We start from the raw sequence: 23,880 nt of genomic DNA on the forward strand, positions 1-23,880 counted from the left end.
CCCAGAGCCAGCCTCTTCTGTCTGTTCAGATTAGATTCCACCATTAGGAGGAACAGACTCGTTGACCTGGGGCCAGAGACGGGAAGTCCTGACAGGTGGGTTATGATGGCAGTAGCCCTTGGTTCGTGATCAGCACCACACACATGTGAGCCTTACGCTTCCCGGCACCAGATTAAAGCCCTCAGGATGCTCATCCCTAGTGGGCAATCAAGTGCATTAGCCCAGCAGGCATCAAAACTGAAGCTGCACACGCATCCTGTTCTTCAGCTCCCCGTCCCAGACCCCAAGCCAATATTACCTTCTTCACACCCAAGTCTAGGTTGGTGCATATAGAATGTATGTTCCGGCTCTAATAGCCTGGCTTTCAGAAACAGGTTTGGTGAAATGGCAGTCTTTCTGTGAGGTTTTTCAGATATTGCTCAGTCATGCCATGAAATGGCACCCGTGTGTCATCTGGTGACATCACAAACACTCAGATACCTTGCTGGTTTGTTGATTTTCAGCCTTCTCTCCTCATGATGATTGTTTGCATTCCCCTTCTAATTTTGGCCTCTGTTTTCAGAAGGAGGAGAATCAAACTCCATAGCTTCCTATATGCAGTGCCACTCCCCTCATTCATTTCAGGAGTGAGTTTCCATTCTTTCTTTAAGCGTGGTGGCGGTGAGGGGGTGGTGGTGTTGGAGTCCGACAGATCTGGGTTTGAAGCTCATTTTTTTTTTAAAGATTTTATTTATTTATTTGACAGAGAGAGAGAGAGATCACAAGTAGGCAGAGAGGCAGACAGAGAAAGGAGGAAGCAGGCTCCCCACTGAGCAGAGAGCCCGATGCAGGACTCGATCCCAGGACCCTGAGATCATGACCTGAGCCGAAGGCAGCGGCTTAACCCACTGAGCCACCCAGGCGCCCCTGAAGCTCATTTCTATCATTCATGAGCTCTGGGCCTTTCAGCAAGTCATATCATTCCCATCATCCTGTTTCTCACTAATAAAACGGGGCCAAGAATTCCATCTACCGTATCAGGCTGTGGAGCAAATGAAACAAGTTCTTACTTGAGAAGCCCGGAGAAAAGTGTGTGGTAGGTGTTCAGATTATTTGGTTCTGTGTTCCTCCTCCCCCCCCCCCCCCCCGAGAAATAGAGCTAGTGGTAAAAAGCTTGTCTTCTTAAAACCTCACAAAAGCTTTCTGGCATTGGTGTGAACTAAGAGGCTGAAGTTTACCCTTTTCTTTTGATGAAAAGGAGCCCTCAAGAGCTCTAGATTGCATGCTCCGGGGAAGCCCGAGTTTGTTGTGCTGCCAGTGACAGAGTCGCCAAGATAGGGGCAGAGGCCTCCAGAGAAAGGGCATGTGCTTCTGCTGATTGCCCTGTAGACTGCAGGGTGTGTGGGTAATGAGCTGTGTATTGGGTGTGGGAGTTCGGGAGTTAGTTGCCCAGCCTTAGGGAAAACATGGGTGAGTGTCATTCGCTCCTGTGACAGCTGGCTCCCTGACCTTTTCCTCCTGAGATGGCTTGGAGTCCAATAGTTAGAATCTTGGAGCTCTTGATAATAGGCCTATTAGCTACTTCTTCACATTAATAAGATCAGCTCGCGTTTATTTAGTGCTGACTTTGTGCCAGGCAGGTCTAAGTGCCTTACATGTATTAACTCATTTAATCCTCGCAAGAGTTCTAACAGGTAAAGGGCAGAACAACTGAGTAGATTGCCCAAGGTCACACAGCCAGTGGTAGAGCTGGTTTTAGACACCAGACCCAGGGCCTTCACCAACTACCCTGTACAGGATCTAGTCATTTTTCTTTCTTTTGTTTTTTTGTTTTTGTTTTTTAAGATTTTATGTATTTGAGAGAGAGGGAGAGCGAGAGAGGGCATACACACTGAGGGAGGGGCAGAGAGAGAAGCAAACTCCCCACTGAGCAGGGAGCCCTATGTGGGGCTCAGTCCCAGGACCTGGAAATCATGACCTGAGCCGAAGACAGAGACTTAACCAACTGAGCCATCCAGGCGCCCCTTTTTCTTTCTTTCTTAACTTATGTATTGTAATCATCAGTTGCTGGTGTCTAGGGATGCAGTTGATTTTTGTTCATTATTTTTGTATGTATCGACCTTGCTAAATGCTTTTACATTAATGCTTATTAATTTATCTGAGGATTCTTTTGGGTTCTCTATGTTGGTAATCATCATCTACAAATAATGAGACCCTTAGGATAATGTTTAATAGAAGTGGCAATGGTGGGTGCCTTTATCTTGCTCCCTGTGTTGAAAGACATGCTTTCATATCTTTACAGTGTTTTCCCCATTAAGTGTGATGTTTGCTATAGATTTTGTTGTTGATATCTGTTATCAGCCTATAGCCGTTCCTTTCTCTCTCGAATTTCTTAAGTTGTTTTTTAGTCGTGAGTGGATATTGCATTTTAACAAAGGCCTTTTTCTTCATCTATTGAGGTGGCTTTGGTTCTTTAATCTTTCACTGTGGTGAATTACGTTGGTTGATTTATTAAAACAACTTTACATTTCTGGAATCAGACCACCATGGTCATGATATATTCAGTTTTTTGCTCCTGAATATGGCTTGCTAGTATTTGACTTGATGTTTTTACAACTAGGTCTGTGAATCAGTCTGACTCTTATTTTCCTTTTTTATATCGTCCTTGTCAGGTTTTGGTATTAAGTTTATGCCAGTTTCATCGAAGGGTTGGGTAGTGCTTTCTCTCTTTCTTAACTTTGGAATAGTTTGTCTGAGATTGGAGTTGTTTCTTGAATGCTTGCTGGAACTTGCCAGTAAAACTGTCTGGGCTTTGGTGTCTTCTTTGTAGGAGGATTTGGGACTACTGATTCAGTTCCTCTCATGACAATAGGAATTTTCAAGTATTCTTTAGCTAGTGTTGTAGGTTTGTTTATCTATGAACATAGTAACCATCGTGTCTACATTTTCAAATCATTTGGTTGATAAATGTTTGATAAATTGTTGATAAAAGCCTCTTAACTGTAGAAACTGTAGATATTAGAAAGATACCCCTGCTCCATTCCTAATACTACTTTTTTAAAAAATTTATTTATTTATTTGATAGAGATCACAAGTAGGCAGAGAGGCAGGCAAAGAGAGAGGGGGAAGCAGGCTCCACGCCGAGCAGAGAGCCCAATGTGGGACTCGATCCCAGGGCCCTGGGATCATGACATGAGCCAAAGGCAGAGGCCCAACCCACTGAGCCACCCAGGCACCCCCCAAATTATATTTATTTTTTAATTCCAGTACAGTTAACATACAGTGTTATAATAGTTCCAGCTGTAGTGATTCAACAATTCTATACATTACTCAGTGCTCATCACATTTGTGTACTTCTTTTTAAAGATTTATTTATTGAGAGAGAATGAGAGAGCGGAGCTGGGTGTAGGGGGACAGAGGTACAGAATCTCAAGCAGGCTATACTCTGAACACGGAGCCCAATGTGGGGCTTGATCCCACCACCCTGAGATCGTGAACTGAGCCCAAACCAAGAATCACACGCTTAAGCAACTGCACTGCCCAGGGGCTCCACATACGTGTACTCTTACTTCCTTTCACCTATTTTCCTCCCCCCCCCACCTCCTGCCCTGAAACATCAGTATGTTCTCTATAGTTAAGAGTCTGGTTTTATGTCTCTTTTTTTTCTTTGTTCATTTGTTTTGTTTCTTACACCACATATGAGGGAAATCACGTGGTATTTGTCCTTCTCTGACTGACTTCTTATTTTTCCAAAAAATCCGTCTCTCCCAAAACTTTAAGTTTTATTTATCTTCTATAGGAAGCAATTTGGACTTTGTTAATCCTCTCTGGAGTATGTTAGTCTTCCATTTTGTTCATTTCTGCTCAATATAAAAATCGTTTTATCCTTCATATTGTCTTTGAGTTTTTATCTCCTGTTCTTTTCCTAACTTAAGTTGGATGCTTAGCTCATTTATTTTCAGGCTTTCTTATTTGACTGTAAGTATGAAAGGCTAATAATTTTATGCTACCTACTGTTTCAGCTAGATCCCACAAATTTCAATATGTAGTATTTTGTTATGTTGGTCGGTTTCTAAGCATTTCATAATTTTCAATGTGATTTCTTAATCCCTGGTGTTCAGAAGGATTAAAACATTTTTTTCCCTGAGCATTTGTTTAGAAATGTTTGATTTGTTGATTCCTAGCTTAATAATATTGTGGTCAGAGAATGTAGTCTGCGTGGTCTGTTTCTAGAAATTTGTCAAGACTTGCTTTGTGCCCTGGCATGAGGCCAGTGTCCACTAGATCAACCTTGTTAAATTTGCTGCTCTTGGACATCCTTACCCATTTTTTTTTGTTTGCTTCCTCTGTCAGTGGTTGGGAGAGTTGTTAAAATTCCCACCACAAATGTGGATTTATCTATTTCTTCCTTTAGTACTATCAATGTTACTTTGTATTTTTTGAAGCTAGGTTGTTAGGTGTAGTAGGTTACTTCTTACATTTCTTTGTTACATCCATTGATCAAATGTTCAATATAGGGGTTCCCATTGCAACTTAGCCTGTAGATAGATTAATAAGGATGACTTGGTGAAAGCAAAAGCATCCCTCTAGGTGGGCTGGTAAATTGGATTTTGAGCTCCAGGGAAGAAACATATTTAGAATCAGAATTGCACCTTCCTGGTTATAGAATTAAATTCTTAAAGCAATTTGACTTTGCCAAACAAAATTAACACTCTCATATCCTCTAGTGCCAGAGGCTTTTGTCATCATTAAAACAGTTTTCAAAGCCTTATTCCTTTCGGGTTGGGTAAGAGGTTGGGAAGGAGAGCTTTATTTCTCTTGGACCTTATAGACATCACTGTTGGCTGGTCAGATGACAGGTTTCAGACCCTTAGGTATTTTTCTTCCCACTACCTAGCATTTTCTGTGGGACCTGGCCCAAATCCTTTTACCTCTCTGCCTTTTTAAGGCTCAGTGCCTGTAATTATGTGGGTAGTCTTCACTCCCCTTCCACCTGACAGAGGTGAGGTGTGCCGAAATTGAAATAATAGTTGCATGGGGGTTCTAAATAATTCATCATCTCCTCTGCTCATTCTGCAGGAAAAAATAAAGTCTGTGGGAGACAAGTGCTCACAAGGACCAAGCAACAGGAATGATGACAATGACTACACCTTTTATTAGATTTTCGAAGGGAATCAGACTACATGAAGCTGGAAGTCATACAGAGAGACAAATTACATTTGGTCACATTTGGGTGGGAATGGAACTTGCAGCTCCAGCTCTGGAGCCTACATGGTTCTGTGAAATCTCATTTTCAGGCTCTGTTAGGGCAACCCCTGATTCTGATTATATTTCTTAACTGAGCGCTCTGAGCTGGTCCTCCGCTAGAGCCTCCTTCCCTCCCAGAGCATTTCAAAGATGGGGGAGCAGGTGAGCCAGTTAGGATCCCCTGTTTCTGGCTGTCCTTTCATTTACATGCAACTATACTGCTTTTTTCCCCCCTTCATTTTTGAAAACAAGCTTGTGTTTATTTGAAATACGGAAGTAACACATGATCATAAATATAAAAACTTTAAAAAAATACAGGAATGTATTTTAAAAAGTGAAAGCTTCTGGGACTTCATCTTCCCACTCTGGTTCTCTTCCTTCTTAAAGACCTTGGCTCATGTCAAAGAATCTCCCCTCCCTACCTCCTGATTCTTCAAATTTGCTTTTCTCCCAAGAGCTTAGTGCAAAAGAAATTCCAGCCTAATGGTTGGGGAAGGATTTGGGGGCTGGAGAGCAGAACGCTGGATTCCACAGAATCTGGCTGCATGAAATAAAGGTCAAGGCTGGAAGGAACCAGATTTGGAAACACCAGTGGCTTCACCATTAAAATGGAGAAATTTTTGTAAGGCCTGGAATAAGATCCAGCTCTGTTTATATGTGTTGGGGGGAAGGGTATTGAAGAGAGGCAATGCAAATCAGATCATTTTTTTGTGACTTTGCTCTGTAAACTCTAACGTGCTCTACGAATCTGACATTAGCATTAATATTGGTACTGGCCCTGGGGTGTGGGCTTGGGTGTTCGTCGGAACAGCTAAGAAATATCTCTCAATGGACCTTTGCACAGGAACTGACAAAATGGTATCCACTGGCAGTTCCAAAAGCTACTTGAATTGGCCTCATTATCTTAAAATGTACCACAACAATGGGGTAGAAAAGCAGAACTCAAGCTTCCAGAAGAAAGACCCAGAACAAGTGTAGCTACCTGCTGATGTGCACAGTGAAATTAACCCACCTGATGTCAGGAATTGAAGAAACGTATAAGCATCTCCTAGTTCAATAAAGTGGGTGACAGACAACACTCTCTAAACTGTAAAGCTGGGTAATAATGCAAAGAACTGTTGTCATCATGACTAGTGAGATTGGCTGTCACCCAGCGACTTAACTGTAATATGCTTCCAGGCAGTTCTATGAGCTCCTTTCCCGTCCAGGTGCGAGAAAATGCCACTGAAAAGCAGTCTCCTGATAACTGTAAAACCAGGCAGCTAAATTTAATAAGACATTTGTCAAGAAGAGAGAAGATAATGACCAATTTTTGGTAGATAGATAGTTGCCTGCTGAAACAAAGCCTGTATTGAACTATTTTGGAGTGGGAAGAAGCATTGCTATGACAACAAATTACTTATATTTGATTTAGAAGAAGGAGTGTAGTGCAGCTTAATGTTTCAAAAAGCTCATGAGAACAATTGTTGGCAGTGGGTATATGTTAAAATATAAAATGTTAAGTATGATCTGTTAAATAATTGAGTGCCTTGGTGCGTTTCTCATATCTCCTCTCTCCTGATCCAATAACATAACACAACATAAATAGATTTTAGGAAAAACAGCGGATTTACAGGTGAATTGTTCTGTTTTCGAGGGTGCCGCAAATGAAATTCACAGCTTTAATTTGCGGCAGTCCCCAAAATATCATGTATTTCAAATTAGAAATAAAGCAACAAAGAACACCACATCCCGAGACCTATTTCCTTTGGCTTTATTCCATCCAGACCTGAAATTACGGTAGTTTGGAGTTCTTCCTTCTGTAGGTAATTAATCATCTTGGTGACTGGGGGTGTGTTTATTTGAAAGGAAACTACTCTTAAGACCATTTCCACACTTCCACCATGGAACAAGGAAACAGTTTGTATGGAATGGTTATTTGCAGCGCATCTGGGGCAGGTGGTCAAAGGCATAGAGAACCCACAGAAAGCCTGTGAGTGTAGAGACTTCCTGTTAGCTCCTATTCCTTGGAGGCAGGTTATAGGGTCTTGACCAGGTTCTAAGGCTGGGTAAATCCCAGGGGCTCCTTGAGGGCTTTTGAGATGGGAAGCTTCAGATGCTTCATTTTCTTTCCTTTTTGGGTCTTTTTCCATCCTTCCTTTCCCTTTACCCATTATCAGTCTCTCTTCCTGTGTCCTTCTAGAGTAGGAAAGAAAAGTAGGAGAAGGGAAAAAGCTCGGAATATAGAGGACTGACTTCAAGAAGACAGGAGTACCACCCTAAACTTTCAAATGGTCTCTCCAGGCAGAAGTCACAAATTTGCATATGGCCTCCCCCTCTCTTTGGAAGGAACAATTTGGTCATTAGGATGGGGAGGAGGCCATTACATAGGGGTTAGTAAGAGGAGGAAGTTTGAAAACAATAACAAGCCAAATCTTAAGTTAACCTTCCCCTTTAAATGGGGAGTAGCCCAGAATCACAGCTGTTGATGAATCACAGACTCTGCCTGGCATGCTGTTTAAATTCCATCCCTTTAAAAGATTTGATATTTTGTGTTTTATTAGTGGGCATCATGTCAGATCGTGTTCCACCCTCCTCAGAAACTTCTAGTGCTCCCAGTTACAAGATGAATCTGTGATGTTGTTTGCCTGCTCCTTGTGGCCCTCCACGGTGCGGAAATAGGCCTTTTAGAAAAAAGATTGCAAATGTAACACATACTCGTGGAAAATTTGGAAAGTAGAAGAGTTGGCAACTTTTTTTCTGTAAAGGGCCAGATAGTCGATATTTTTGTGGCTGTTACAGCTACTCAACTCTGCCTTTGTAACCCAGAATCAGCCATGGATAATGGCATTATGGAAATGAATGTGCGTGTTTGTGTTCCAATAAAACTTTATAGACAAATCAGTCAGGCTTGGTTTGTGGGACATAGTTTGCTGAATCCTGGTATAGGGAATAAAAATCACTTGTAATCATGCTACCAAAATGTAAACATTTTTGCTTATTTTTCTCCTTTTACTCACATTGTTTTGCATGGTTGTTGACTATGTATTCTACACTACCAATTTTGTGCCCAGATTTTTTTCACTTAATATTCCTGTAACATTTTCCTTGTCATTTAAAACTTGTCAGAAGCATAATCCTTTTTTTTTTTTAAAGGATTTTATTTATTTATTTGAGAGAGAGAGAATGTGTGTGTATGAGCAGGAGGAGGGGCAGAAGGACAAGGGATTCCCTTCTGAGCGAGGAGCCTGACTCAGGGCTCTATCCCAGGACCCCAATATCATGACCTGAGCCAAAGTCAGATGCCCAACAGACTGAGCCACCCAAGCATCCCAAAGTTGTCAGATTTAAGATTTTATTTATTTATCAGAGAGGTGGGGGGGGGGAGAGCGAGCACAGGCAGACAGAATGGCAGGCAGAGGCAGAGGGAGAAGCAGGCTCCCTGCTGAGCAAGGAGCCCAATGTGGGACTTGATCCCAGGAGGCTGGGATCATGACCTGAGCCGAAGGCAGCTGCTTAACCAACTGAGCCACCCAGGCATCCCAGAAGCAGAATTCTTAATGGCTGTATAATAATGCATCCTATAACTAGATCATAATTTACCTAATCATTTCCTATTGTTTTCTCAATTATAAATGACATTGAAAAAAGCTGCCATTTGCATAAATGTTTGTATTTCAGATTATTTTGTACCCATTTCCTTGAAGTGGAATGATCAGGCCAGGGGTCTGAATGCTTTTAAGAAGCTTAATACTGGCTTTTCGAAAAGGTGGTGCCCATTTATGTTCCCACTGGCAGTGCAGAAGACAGTCTGTTCCTCCTTGTCTTGCCTGCAGATACTCTCACAAAAGTAAAGTCGTTTTTCAAAACGGCATCTAAGTTAATAAGTAATTCTTTGATTATTAGGGTGGTTGGAAACAAATTTCAAGTGATGGTTGATAAGCTGCCATATTTCTTCATTGGCTTGCTTGTCTGTAAATGTGCCTTGGGCCCTAACTTGCTCCCCCTTTGGCTAATGCAGTTTTCCCCTTTCATCCCCTGAGCTCCTGCATCAAAATTGTATTCATCCTTTGGGGCCCCATCCAAAGCTGAATTCATCTCCCTGTCCATGTAATCCTCTCTCGTTCTTCTTACTTATTTAATCTCTTTGCTCCCCATAGTATCTCTTAGGACCTTTATATAACTTCCTGCCTCCGTGTGGTTTTTTTTTGTATGGGCTTGCTCCCCAGAGCAGGGACTGGACCGTGTTATTTGTCTTGGTGCCCAGAACCTAACAGAGAGCTTAGTATCCAGGGGCCTGACTAATTTGATAGAACTTTGTTGAGAGGTTCCTGAGGTCTGCTGCATGTATCGTTTTGGAAAAAAATTAAAAGCATGGTGTTGCAATCGCCTGCAATGTTTATAGACCTAGTTGGGATCACTGATAAGAATGCTTTTCTGGTTACTTCAGATGGGCTGTATCCCTAAGTCCTGTGCACTCCTTTTCGTGAAATGTGGGCTCTCAAGTTTTCCAAGTGATGATATGCAACATTTTTATTTTTTTAAAGCTTTTATTTATTTATTTGAGAGCACGAGCTTGCATAAGCTGGGGGAGCAGCTGGCAGAGGGAGAGGGAAAACTGCCTTAGCCACCCAGGCGCCCCGATACACAACAATTTTAGGACCCATCGGACTACTCCTCTCTCGCATATATAGTATAGTACTGTATTATGCTGTTAGAAGCGTCTGTGATGATGGAAACATTTCCTGTGTTTTCTGGAATGGTAGCCACTAGCCCCATGTAGTTACTGTGCACTTGACATGTGCTTCATTTTATTTAAATACTTGAAATAGGGCACCTGGGTGGCTCAGTTGGTTAAGCAACTGCCTTCAGCTCAGGTCATGATCCCAGGGTCCTGGGATCAAGTCCCATATTGGGCTCCCTGCTCAATGGGGGGTCTGCTGCTCCCCCTGCCTCTGCTCTCCTGCTTTCTCTCTCTCTCTCTCTGTCAAATAAATGAATAAAATCTTAAAAAAATAGATACATATATACACACATACTTGAAGCGGAAATAGTCACAGGTAGTAGTGGCTACCAGATTGGACAGTGCAGGATCATACAGAATATTTAAAAGTGTAGTCTTTTTTATGGCTAAGAGCTTGGTATTCATAGTAATCTGCAGTGATGTTGACTTCGGGAGCTGCCTGGAAGTCTGAAGAGGCATCCCAGATCTTGGGAGAGCCTTGGAGAGAGGGGAAGCTGTGAGTTTGGTTCACAGTGGTAACTGCCTCCAGTGTTGGGGGGGGAGGGGTAGATAGTGCCAGACAGGTTGGTTTGGAGGCAGAGTGTGGCAAGCTGGCATGCCAGGAGCAGACATTTGGGCTTGATAGGGTCGGTAATAGGGAATCATTAAACATTCATGAGAATGTTTGTGACAGCTGAGGGTGGTGTTGCAAGGTCACTCGCGTCTTGGCAGGGGCATGCAGGCTGCTGGGAGAGGGTGTGAGTTATTGGCCCCGCCTTTATTGAATAGGGCTGGGCAGTAGTGATTCACCAACTCCATCAAGCCCAGCTACATCAGAAAACACAAGTGATTTATTTTCGCATTAGCTTCCAGTTATTGTGTGCCTTCCTGTGTCTCAGAAACACTCCAGCATTGAGTGCCGCGGGCTTGTCGTTGGGAGGTGGGAGAGTGTGGCTGTCTGAGGGGAGGCCGGCGGGTCACCACTGCTTCTCCAGGGGCAGGATCGCTCTCAGGGGCCCTGGTACCTTGAAAGGCTCTCCGATATTTCAGAAACAATCTGGGAGTCCAGTCATTCCATCCTGGTCTGTCTGCTTTCTTGAAGGGCCCGTTGGAAATTTCTGTTTGTCACTTTCACTTACGTTGACCAGTTACATTTCTTTGTTCTGTCTGCTCCTTACTTGTTACATTGCTTATCTTTCCATAACCCTGGCATGACTTTTTAAGATGTGGGCTTAATAATTAGCTGTCATCGGGCGCCTGGGTGGCTCAGTGGGTTAAAGCCTCTGCCTTTGGCTCAGGTCATGATCCCAGGGTCCTGGGATCGAGCCCCACGTTGGGCTCTCTGCTCAGCAGGGAGCCTGTTTCCTTCTCTCTGCCTACTTGTGATCTCTGTCAAATAAATAAATAAAATCTTTAAAAAAAATAATAATTAGCTGTCACCATTCTACAGATCTGCCCCCAGACTCATTTTTAAGAAAAAGACATTATCGAAGTGACCGTCCCTATCCTCACCCTCTCCCAACGCACCCAGCGAATGCTACCACGGCCATTGTCCACCCTGCCTGGGTGCCCATCCTCCAGGTCCAGCTGGGCTCAGGGAGATAGCCCAGTTCAGAAGCCACCTCCTTTTTGGGAAAACACATTCCACTTAAATCCTACCTAGAAGGAAGTCTTCAGACAGCACAGACCAGGGCAAGGCCTTGACTGTCTCATCTCCATGTGTCAGTGGGGCTCTGCACTTGAGAACGGAGCACCCCTCCACTTCATTCAAACTGAGGGGCCCCTGGCTGAAAGAGCAGGTGGTCCTGTGCGGGCCTCCCCCTCACCTCCCTCTCTTGAGACACAGCTGTTAAGAGTGAGTAGCACTTCCCTCTCTTGGCGTGGTGAAGCTGCTTCCTCCCTGCTACATTGCCCCATGCAAGGAAAGCAAACACTTCCTGTCTTGACTTGCCGTTGGAGGAAAAGGGGAGATTTCAAAGCAAAAATTGACCTTGAGCTGCACACTGCAGATTTCTGCAAAAATAAGTGACCTCTTCTGGTTTCTTTCCCGAGCACGGAGGTAGTGTGGTTGAAGGGTCAAGAGTGTGGGTTCTTGCAGCATGTGCTTACTAAGTGTTTACTATCTGCTAGTAATTCTGCTAGACACTAGGATCAGACCCTAGTGGATTAAACTTTGGGTTCTGCCAGTTGTTGTTAGTTCTTGGAGCTTGGGTGAGTTTCCTGACTTCTTTGAACTTCAGTCTATCTGTCTGTAAAATGGAAGCAAGGATGCTTCCCTTGCATGGTTGTTGTAAGAATTAGAGAAGGTCTGTAGAGTACAGTTCCTGGGACCTAGTAAGGACTCAGTAGGAGGTACTTATTATTATTCTGTTTGTAATGGCTTCAAGGTCAAGCCCATTGACCCAGTGTCCTCTTTCCCTCAATCCTCAGGGTGCTTGCTTTTGCCTTCCTGGAGCTACATATCATCAGAGTGGGAAGCATTGGGTGTGATGAGTGTAATAAACAAGATTTTCTTGACAGAAAGAGGGGACCTACCTATGTAGTGGATGACTGAGGAAAACTCTTAAGCTGCCTTTGCTAAGGAAACCTAAGGTAATTGCCACCTGTCTGAGAGGTTTCTGCCCTGAGGACCTGGGTGGGGTGTGGTTGATTACAGTACCTCCTCCAGGCCTTTTTTTTTTTTTTTAAATAAAATTTTATTTATTTATTTGACAGAGAGAGAGCACAAGTAGGCAGAGAGGCAGGCAGAGGGGGGGGGGGAAGTAGGCTCCCTGCTGAGCAGAGAGCCCAATGCGGGGCTGGATCCCAGGACCCTGAGATCATGACCTGAGCAGAAGGCAGAGGCTTAACCCGCTGAGCCACCCAAGTACCCCTCCTCCTGGCCTTTTTAAGAATCCGGTTGGTGGGGCGCGCTTGGGTGGCTCAGTGGGTTAAAGCCTCTGCCTTTGGTTCAGGTGGTGATCCCAGAGTCCTGAGATCAAGCCCCAGTCGTGATCCCAGGGTCCTGGGATCGAGCTCCACATCAGGCTCTCTGCTCATCAGGGAGCCTACCTCCCCCTCTCTCTCTATCTGCTTGTGATCTCTGTCTATCAAATAAATAAATACAATCTTGAAGAAATAAAAAAGAATCAGGTCCAGGGACAATGGCCTCTACTTTCTGCAGTTGATGGGTGGTGTTTCGGGGATATTGCTTTTGAGTTGGGGAGTCCTGATTGCCCCACCTTGGGATGCTCCGTTGGCCTGGCTTTAAGGGCAGCTTTCCAGTTGATCTCTTAATCTTCAGAAATTACACTGGAAATCAGTTACGCTATCCCCTCCCTTAGAACACTAACTAGCCCTCACTTAGCAGACTCACGTTCTTGGGATACTGTGGGTCTAGATTTTGATTTTCTGTACTACTGGGACCAGAATTTCTTTGCAATCATGAGAAGAAATGTACTTTTGAAAGATTGCTTGTGGTACAAATGTGTGTGTTAAAATCCTACTTCAGCTGTGGAGGGGCAGCTTGCAAAAGTAAGGAATTCCATGGAACACCTCCTAGGGAAAAAAAAATCCATTGGTAATATGAATTATAGCTTTGGGATTTCCTGGTTATTAAATCTTGATTTTAATGTGTCGGATTTGCTTCAAGCAAAGTCTGCCTAATTTTTAGTCTACAGCTTCCTTTTCATAAAACAAGAGGGTATTATAAAATACTCAGAGAACTGGAACCTGTGTCATGGTTTCACTTGATCTAGGTCCCTGGAGACTTAAGACCTTAGAGCTATAGCAGTAAGTCAGTTAGTTCAGTTAGAATGAGGGTTCCCAGCAGCTTTTCCCTACCTTTATTTTAAGGAGTTGTATGTATCACTTTTCATGATGACAGAACACAGAGTGATATGATTTAAAAAAAAAAAAAAAAAAAAAAGAACTGAGTGACCATTCCTTACTTCCTTCTATTTATTGGTCTTTGACTTTTCTTGTTTTGCTGAAGTCCCCCCCCCCCCCCCCCCCCGCTTGTTCACCCACCATCTGAGGTTAACTGCTGCTTGGGCTCAGATGCTAAGCCCATGTTGCTTCTGAGGCTAAGAGGACAAACCTGAAAACTGACATTTGGGTCCTGACTTTTAGCTGGATTTAGGGAGATGCCACTGTTAGATATTCTCTTTTGTTCCTGTATCCATATTGTGAGTTTTGGCTCTGACTCTTTGGATAAAACACTTCTGTGAACAACAGGTCAAATGGGAAATCTTTCCATGAAACAAATCCATTTGACAGTATGACCTTGTAAATAAGTAACGAACACTTAATGATGCACATTCCTTCTTCCCTGCTAGTCATAGAGCCAGAACAGGGAAGTAGGCCATTTTTTTACATTTCTTTGGTTTGATTTGTGCCTGAAGTGAATTCTCAGATCAGACACATCCCTATTTGTACAGAAGTCTCAATAATTTTTGTCGCAAACTGATCTTAAAAGCCAGTTTGGTTGTCTATAGTTTCTAGATTCTATTTTGGTGTGTATCATGGATCTCTCGTAGTTAAGAGGTACGTGAGAGCTATATGTTTCTTCTTCACAACCAGTGTAGTACAGCGAAAGCAGTTCAGATCTAATTCTGCCCCACAAACATTATGAACAGTCAGGCAGAAAACAGTCATACAGCCTGATCTGTATGTCCAGAGCCATTCTATCTCCTCTTATTTCCAACCACAATCTCAGGTGAAAGGTTCCCTGGAGGCAGACATGATGCTCTTCTAGCAGTAGGATTCTGCTTACCTTCCCATTAAAGGGCACATTCAAATTAAGTGTCAGAGCATGAGATTTGTTGCAACTTCTGAGCTTGAAGGTGTCATTCCGAAAGGGTGAAGGATATTGGGCCAACCAGAGTCTTCTTTTCAATTCATGCAAGGGTGGATCTTACCTGAATGATGTTTCTAACTGGTCTACCTATCTCGAGCACCAAGACATCCCCCAATGAAGCATAATTTCTAATATCTGTTGTTTTAATTAACAAGTCATCTGAAGGATTTTGGAGCTGAAGCATTTGAGTGTGGACTTTTTCCCATTAAAAAAAAACTTAAGGCATATTTTACCTTCTTTTTAGGATACAGTTCTGTGAGTTTGGGCAAAGGCATTCGCCCTAATCAAGATCAAGAACTGCTTCCACCAGCCCCCCATCCCCCAAATTCCCCATTACTTGCTTGTGGGCTTTTCAAAATAAACAGCTTTATTGAGATAGAATTCATCTACCGTAGAATTCACCTATTTAAAGTATACAATTCAGTGGGTTGTTTTTTTTGAGAATTACTCATTTTTTAAAACAGTGGTAAAATGTATCTGTGACCTAAAATGTGCCATTTTATCCATTCATAAGTGTGTCACTGGGTGGCACCAATTACATTCACAATATCCTGCAACCATCACCACCACTTTTCTTCGTCACCCCAAACAGAAACTCTGTACCCATTAAGTGATGACTGCCCATTGCTTCCTCCCACAGCCCCTGGTAACCACTGTTCTACTTTTCGACTCTAAGGCTATATTTAACTAGGTACCCTGTAGAAGTGGAACCATACAGTATTTGCTCTTCCATGTCTGGTTTACTTAACTTCATATACCATTTTCCAGGCTGACGCATGTGGCATATATCAGTCCTTCATTCCTTTTTTTTTTTTTTTTTTAAAGAATTTTATTTATTTATTTGACAGACAGAGATCACAAGTAGGCAGAGAGACAGGCAGAGAGAGAGAGGAGGAAGCAGGCTCCCTGCTGAGCAGAGAGCCTGATGTGGGCCTCGATCCCAGGACCCTGAGATCATGACCTGAGCCGAAGGCAGAGGCTTTAACCCACTGAGCCACCCAGGTGCCCCCTTCATTCCTTTTTTTTTTTTTTTTAAGATTTTATTTATTTATTTGTCATAGAGAGAGAAGCGAAAGCAAGCACAGGCAGACAGAGTGGCAGGCAGAGGCAGAGGGAGAAGCAGGCTCCCCGCCAAGCAAGGAGCCCGATGTGGGACTCGATCCCAGGACGCTGGAATCATGACCTGAGCCGGAGGCAGCCGCTTAACCAACTGAGCCACCCAGGCGTCCCTCCTTCATTCCTTTTTAAGGCTGAATGATACTCTGTGAATAACCTACTCATCCATCTGTGGACATTTGGCTTTTCTTTTTGGCCATCGTGAATACTGCTGTGCAATGAACGCCAGCTTACAAGTGTATTGTTGAGTCCCTGTTTTCAATTCTTGAAACTCCATGGTTTCAAAAGTATACACTCCTGGTGCATGTCCAGGAGTGGAGTTGTTGTGTCACATGGCAATTTGGTGTTGAGCATGTGGAGGAGCTGCACAGTTTCACAACACCTGAGCCATTTGATACCCACCAGTGATGTACAAGGATGCCAAGCTCTTCACATCCTCTCCAGCGCTTATTTTCCATCTCTCAAAATCTTGCCTTCCTCGTAGCTGTGAAATGGTATTGCCTTGCTTGCATTTCTTCAATGACTAATGATGACGAGCACCTTTTTCTGTGCTCAGTGGCCATTTGCATCTTCTTTGGAGAAATGCCTGTTTGTGTCCTTTGCCCATTTTTTAACAACTGAATTGTTTGTCCTTTTGTTGTAAAGTTCACGATTCTGGGCTTTGATTAGAGATTTCATTTATTAACTAATCACCCCTGGAGTGTGTGTTCTCAATTAGGGATTTTTAGATGTTAACTGCAGTGTTCTGGTAAATGTTTTAAAGCTCTGATTGAGAGCATTTGCCAGTTTCCACGGTCCATTTCAAGTTACCAGTCTGTCCTTATTAAAGTAACAAAAGGAGGTTGCCTGGGTGGCTCAGCAGGTTAAGCCTCTGCCTTCAGCCCAGGTCATGATCTCAGGGTCCTGGGATCAAGCCCCGCATCAGGCGCTCTGCTCAGCAGGCAGCCTGCCCCCGCCCCCCCGCCTGTCTCTTGGCCTACTTGTGATCTCTCTTTCTGTTAAATATATATATAGTTAGATAGATAGAATCTTTTAAATAATAAAGTAATAAAGGAGTGGGAAGAGATATACATAATCAACTCTGGCTAGCAAGTGCTAGGCTTCCATCCACCCTACAGTGCAGAAAGAAGCTAATACACAGACACAGACACACACGTGTCACTGTGTCTATGTTGAACATATTTTAAATAAATTTGCAGATGTCGCAACTAAAAGTAAATGAGAATGACTTTCAATTATAATACTTGAGCTCCCTCATTGAAAGTAAGAATAGCTACCATTTGTTGAGCATGTCATATGCTAGGCATGTTCCAAATGTTTAATGCACGTGTCACTGCTTTGTGTCCCACACATGGGTTTTACTTCCTGAGTGCCCACTACCATAAACAAGAGCGAATGACTTTCTTCTAACCCCAGACACACTCCTTTGTTATTCTGTACCCTCCACCCTTCCTAAAAATCTATTTTGGAGGATTGAAAGTGAAAGCTAAAGCTGTCATCCACCTGTTGATGGACTGTGGAAGTTCACAGATACTCTTTTCTGGATTCCAAACAAACACACACCCCCCACCCAAAAAACGCACATGTTTTATAAGGAAAATGTAAGCAAGTCAGAAATGGCCAAAAATAGGAAGTGAGAGTCCTCCATTATCCCACCCACCAGAAACCATCATTAACAGTGAACATTTATGATGTCACATCTTTTTCTTTACATCTTTATTGTTTTACAAAAACGGGATGCTGCTTTACAATCGGAAATTTCCTTCACTGGATGACACAGTCAGACACCGGTGCCTGAAGCCCTACTTTGTTCCTTTTACCAGCTACGTAATATCTGTCATGTGACAGGAGTGTAAAGGATCGTGAAGGGTTGTTTTGAAGAAGGGGTGATAGGTAGCTTATGGCACAGAAAGGTTGATAACCACTGCTGGGTATCCCAAACAGCATCATTTTGTCTGCTCTCCCCCTCCGGAGTTACTATAACAACCCAGAATGATAAGGTGAAAGTCAGTGTCAGGAGTTACAGGAAATCTCTTAAGCCCCATAGGGGTAGTTGTGAGGTAAAAGTATGCATCAAATACTTGCATAGCACTTTGTAGCTCTGGTCTTTTTTTTTTTTTTAATTTTAATTCCAGTATAGCTAACATACAGTGTTATATTAGTTTCAGGTGGACAGCTCTGGTCTTTCAAAACCCTATTTAGAATCTCTTCAACTCCAGGGAGTCACCTGGGTGGCTCGGTCTGGGGACCCTCTGCCTTTGGCTCAGGCTGTGATCTCAGGGTCGTGGGATTGAGACCTGCATTTGACTCCCCTGCTCAGCGGGGAACCTACTTCTCCCTCTGCCTCTGCCCCTCCCCCACTGGTGTTCATGCATGCTCTTTCTCAAACAAACAAACAAATAAATAAATAAATAAAATCTTCTATAAAATCTCTTCAAGTCCAGCAGGCTCTGGTCTGAGTTCAAGAAACATTGTCCTGAAGGCAGCCCAGCCTTTTAATTCCTCCTCATCTGAAGAACCTGTTGGGTTTCTTCATTCTCAGTGGTCATCAGTGTTTCTTTGTTTTCTCCTCTGTCCAGGCCCCTGTCACTAACAAAGTTCCTACTGACTTTATCCAGGGAGGCATTTATTATTGTTGCTCCTGGGGACTGATAGGAGAAAAGAAGGTTATCTGGGGAAAGGGTAGATGTAGTAGAAGTGTCTGACAGCCATTATTAGGTGGCTGTCAAAATAACACGCTTTACTCTGCAGCATGTCCCTACTCCAGGGAATGAAATAATCCAAGAATGATAAGCTTCCAATTGCCATCTGTCAGTTTGTGATGCTGCCCGCCTTGTTCTGGTTAACATTGAATGCTGACCTCACGTGGCACTCAGGGAAACTTAGAGGAAGATAAGATGATCACAGGACATAAAGTGAACTGACTGAAGGCCTGCCCAGACACGGGCCAAAGGCCAGTGGTATCAGTTGATCAACATTTGTCTATCTCGTGCTCTCTTCTCCTTTCTTGTTTACCTCAGAGAATTGGCAGCGTGGCATTCCCTCCTGGAATAGGACACATTCTCATTCTTTTACCGGCTTGGAGAAGTTAGTTTAGTAGGGATGTGGAGGCGGGTGCTAAGAGGTTGGGGTGGGGGTCAGATGCTATCATTTTTCCTAAGACGGTAAGAAGAATATGGGTGTCTGGAGTTAATGAATGGACTTGCCGTGATCTTTTAGATCACATGCTAAGCAACAGGCTTGTACATACATATTTCACTGTGCCTTCCGACCCATCTCCCCTTCGAAGGCAAGCTGCTCTGTGCCAGCTGTGCTGGGAGGCAGGGGCCATGACCTGTGAGGAACCTGCCTTCTGGTTGATTGGACCAAGAGTTGGCCATCTGTCCCCAAAACAGCCCATTCATCACCTGGCAAGCAACAAGGGTTTAACAGGATGTGCTGGGCCAATTGTATTTCTCTCCTAGGAAGTTAGACTCATGAAACTGAGTGACTAAGACAGTCCACAGCAGGGACAAGAGCCAAAAGATGATGGGGAGAGGATCATCACATCAGGCCACATCCATGCTGGAGTTAGGAAGGGACAGAAGCCATGAGTAAACAGAAGAAGCTACTAAGAGGAATAGAGATGCCCTGAGAGACAGAGCAGCTGTTTACCACAACCACCTTGAACCCAGAACCGCTTTCCAGTTCTCCCGCGGCCAAGCTTTATCCTGCAGTGGGATTCTCTTGGGATGCCTGTTTCTGGTTTTAGTCGTAAACCTCCCTTTTCTTGAGCTAGCTTGAGTAGGACTCTGTTTTCTTGCAATAAAAATTGCCAGGCCAGCCCTTACTGTCTTCTGTGGTTTTGGTAATAGTGGAGAAGAAAAGATAACTAGGGTTGGTAAGGATGTAGAGAAACCCGGACCCTTGTACACGGTTGGCAGGAAAGCAAAATGGTGCAGCCGCTCTGGAAAATAGCATGGAGGTATCTCCAGAATTTAAAAACAGACCTGTCGTTTGATCCAGCAATCCCAATTCTGGCTATTTATCTAAAAGAATTGAAATTGAGATCTCATGTTAGCCTGCCAGTGTTCACTGCAGCACTGTTCACAACAGGCAAGATGTAGGAAACAACCTAAATGTCCATTGATGGATGAATGGATAAAGAGAAGGTATGTAAGTACTATGGAATATTATTCAGCCTTCAAAAAGGAGGATAAATACTGGAGGTGTTTGAAGAGTCAGACTCATCCAATCAAAGAGTAGAAGGGTGGCTACTAGGCATTATGGAGGGCTGGGAAATTGCTAATCAGTGGGCATAAAGTTTTGATTATACAAGATGAACAGGTTCTAGAGATCGGCTGTACGACATAGTGCCCGTAGTTAATACTGTATTTTGCACTTTGTTAAGAGGGTAGATCTTACATAAAATGTTCTTTCTTACCACAATAAAATAAAATTAAATCGTCAGGCCAGGTCTAGGCCTCGACCGTTTCTGACTGTAGATGTTGCAGGTGAATCGACAACAGTTGGTTAATGTTTAGGGTTAACATTAAGTGCCACAGTCTGTTCTAGGTATTATGGGGAGCAGTGGAAAAACACAGATACCTCATTATTTCTCTCAAGCTCAGCACTGACGTACGAGCTTTAAATCTGTGTTCCTGGTGAGAATGGAAAGAGGCAGGGATCCTGACTGTTCATTTATCACCTCACAGCTCTCAACCAACAGGGGGCCTTCTTTATCCTATTTAACCTCTCAGTGGAATATTTGCCTTTGATTTATTCCTCTTTCCAGTCAACTCTTGATTATTCATGTAATAGAGGGAAGCATTAATGTGAATAATAGAAGACTGCCCCACCTTGGCCTCTCTTTCCTGCTACAGCAGCACTGAGTTCCAGAAATGGAAACCAACTAGCAGGAGAGGTAAGGAGGCTCAGCCAAGCTGGGGCAGGGCCAAGCAAATTAACATTGTTTCTTTTCCCACTTTTATACCTTCCTTCTAAATGGTCCCTCTTGAGTTCCTTTTCTGGTGCCTGTAGGAGATGGCCGGAAAGGAGACACCATCTGTTTGATTGAAGTAAAAATAGGGGATTTTGAAAGACTAAAATGTGGTTGGGGTCAAGTCGTTGGGGATGCTGGTTTTTTCTCTCCCATCTATTCTACCCTGTGTTGGCGTTGTGCCTCAGAGTCAGCCAGCTTTCTGACTGGTGGCCATTATTCTCAGTTCAGGATTTGGGACTCAGCTAGTGAAGATAACTGTGGTGGGGCTTCTCGAAGTTTGGTCCTTGAGCCACTTACGTGTGTGTATGTGTTTGTGTGTGTGGCATGGGGAATGCTTATTAAATGTTGATTCTTCGGTCTCACCTCAGACCCATTGAGCCCAGATCTGGGGGAAGGGAATCCGTCTGGGATTTTGAGTTGTAACCCACCCCTCTCTCCAGGTGATTTTTAGGCACACCCCACTTTGTGAATGACCAGGCTGTAAAATGGCCCGTGAGCATTTGGGAAATTGCCAGCACTTCTGTGACCCTCACTGCTAGTAGACCAAGTGAGGGGGGTGGGGAGAAGGTGGGGGCATGGTGGGTGTCACGGGGTGTTTTTCTAAGTACAAATAGGTAGGCATTCTCTGTTGAAAGGAATGCCCAGAAGAACGGGTGCTGCCAGCCACCATGCAGAATGCAGCGCTTCTTAACCCTCAAGTATTGGTCGAATTACCGTCTTGAGGATTGAGAGTTGGTCCAGCTGGGACGCAGGACGATGTGTGTGTACGCTATAGGCTTGCTTTGCATGTTTCCTTCGAAAGAGACCACCCCCTTCTCCGTTTCTGCATTGTCTCTACTTCAAATAAGGACAGCTAGTCATCGCCAACATATTTGGGGTTTTGTGGTAATTTAAATATATAAATAGGAACTGCATGATGCCTTTCAGTGATTGTACCTAAATATAACCCTCCTAATCAAAATGAGGATGTTATGCTTATTTTAAAACTGTGGTTAGAGTGTTCAGTCTTTTTTCTTTTTTCTTTTTTTTTTCCTTTCTGAACACTGGCTCTGAGGAGTAAAGCAAGGTCCTGTGTTTCATTGCTTTCCAGGCATTCCCAAATGACTGTTGAATGGGTTTTGTTCCAAAAGTTTCTTTGGAAGTCTGTTTAGAATTCAGATTGCATTTTCCCGTGGACACAGTATACTTGAGGGTCAGGTTCCCAGACCAGCTGGCAAAAGTCTATTTAATGTGAAGTAGAATGGAAGAGCAGTCCCCTAGCCACAAATGAGGGCTCCTGACAGTGTTTTTTTTTTTTTTTTTTTTAAGGGAAAAAGCACCAGGGTTTCAGGCCTGTAGTGCACACATCCAAGCATCAGTCCATGGGCAGAATCCTAGGGATTTAGGGTGGGAGGAAACAGTTCAGACTCCTCAACCTGGCTTCCTAGGCCTTGTATGATCTGGCTTCTGTTCACCTCTGGTATCCATCCATCCATCCATCCATCCATGTTTTCTCCCGCCCTCCATCTTTTTTTTTTTTTTAATTTTTTTTAAATTTTTTATTTTTTATAAACATATATTTTTATCCCCAGGGGTCCAGGTCTGTGAATCGCCAGGTTTACACACTTCACAGCACTCACCAAAGCACATACCCTCCCCAATGTCCATAATCCCACCCCCTTCTCCCAACCCCCCTCCCCCCAGCAACCCTCCATCTTTTTCTTCTCTTCTCTCTTTCAATCTTTCATTCTTCCCCCCTCTTTCTTTCTATAATATCCATCCATCCATCCATCCTTCCTCCCGCCCATGCTCTCACCTTTCCCCCAGCCCTCTCTTTCTTTTCTTTCTTACAGGATCCATCCTCCCTCCTCTCTTCCCTCCCTCTTTCTTTCCTTCTCTCTTTCTCTCTCTCCCTCTTTTCTTTTCTTTTTCCTTCCTTACTTCCTTTTTTACTTCCTTTTCCTTTTTGTTTCCTTCCATCCCTCCCTCTTTTCCTGCCTTCCTCCCCCTCTTCCTTCCTCCCTGTTTGTTCTTTCTTTCTTTCTTTCTTTCTTTCTTCTTTGTTAAGTAAGCTCTATGCCCAATGTAGGGCTTGAACTCATGACCCCAACATCAAGAGTTTCGTGCTCTACCAACTAAGCCAGCCAGGCACCCCTACAGCATCATTTCTTACCATGTTTCCCCGGCACTCTATATGATCCAGGCAAAAGGAGCTCCTTCAAGTTCCCTAAACTTGTCTGTGTAGCCTCTGGGCCATTGAAGCTTTAACCCATGCTTTCCCACTGCCTAGAACCCCCTCCCCTTGCCTGCTACCCAGTTGATGGCTCAGTTACAGGCTCTAAGAAATCTGATCACAGTTTTTTTTTTTTAAGATTTTTTTTTTAAAGATTTTATTTATTTATTTGACAGAGAGAGATCACAAGTAGGCAGAGAGGCAGTCAGAGAGAGAGAGAGGAGAAAGCAGGCTCCCTGCTGAACAGAGAGCCCAATGCGGGACTCGATCCCAGGACCCTGAGATCATGACCTGAGCTGAAGGCAGCGGCTTAACCCACTGAGCCACCCAGGCGCCCTAAGATTTTTTTTATTTACTTATTTGTCAGAGAGAGATAGAGAGCGAGCACACAAGCAGGCAGAGTGTCAGGCAGAGGCGGAGAGCTAAGCATACTCCCTGCTGAGCAAGGAGCCCAATGTGGGACTCGATCCCAGGACCCTGGGTTCATGACCTGAGCTGAAGGCAGCGGTTTAAGCGACTGAGTCATCCAGGTGTCCCTGATCACAGTTTTTATTTTAGAATATGATTTGTATGTTTTATGCCATTTTTCTTCTGTCCTGCCAACCTGAACACTCCACGAAAGCAATTACCATGTCTGTTAATTGCTCTGGTACCCCCAACACTTAGCCTACTGTATGGCAGTTTCTTACTAACTATGTGGCAAATGAAGGAATCATTTAGTCTGGGGGTTCTCAACCTTTTTGTGGCTGCTGTGCGCCTAATGGATGGCCTTCATGTGCTCAACAGACTCAACTAAGGGCCACATC

The 23,880-nt window shown here is 43.7% G+C and overlaps 1 protein-coding gene across 7 annotated transcripts in view; it reads left to right on the forward strand.

Annotated features, from left to right (window-relative positions):
• Positions 1–23,880, forward strand: part of TMEM164 (transmembrane protein 164) — a 154,930-nt gene that overhangs the window by 22,100 nt on the left and 108,950 nt on the right. Inside the window, exon 3 of one of the 7 annotated variants that reach the window (XM_059158735.1) lies at positions 5,059–8,544. The exons of the other annotated variants lie outside the window; for them this stretch is intronic. Coding sequence (XP_059014718.1) covers positions 5,059–5,139 — 81 coding nt within the window. The 3' untranslated portion in view covers positions 5,140–8,544. Of the gene's footprint in view, positions 1–5,058; positions 8,545–23,880 lie in introns of those variants that run through there. 7 annotated transcript variants of the gene reach the window in all.

The sequence above is a fragment of the Mustela lutreola genome, chromosome X (assembly GCF_030435805.1).
Source record: "Mustela lutreola isolate mMusLut2 chromosome X, mMusLut2.pri, whole genome shotgun sequence".
Classification (NCBI taxonomy): Eukaryota; Metazoa; Chordata; class Mammalia; order Carnivora; family Mustelidae; genus Mustela; species Mustela lutreola.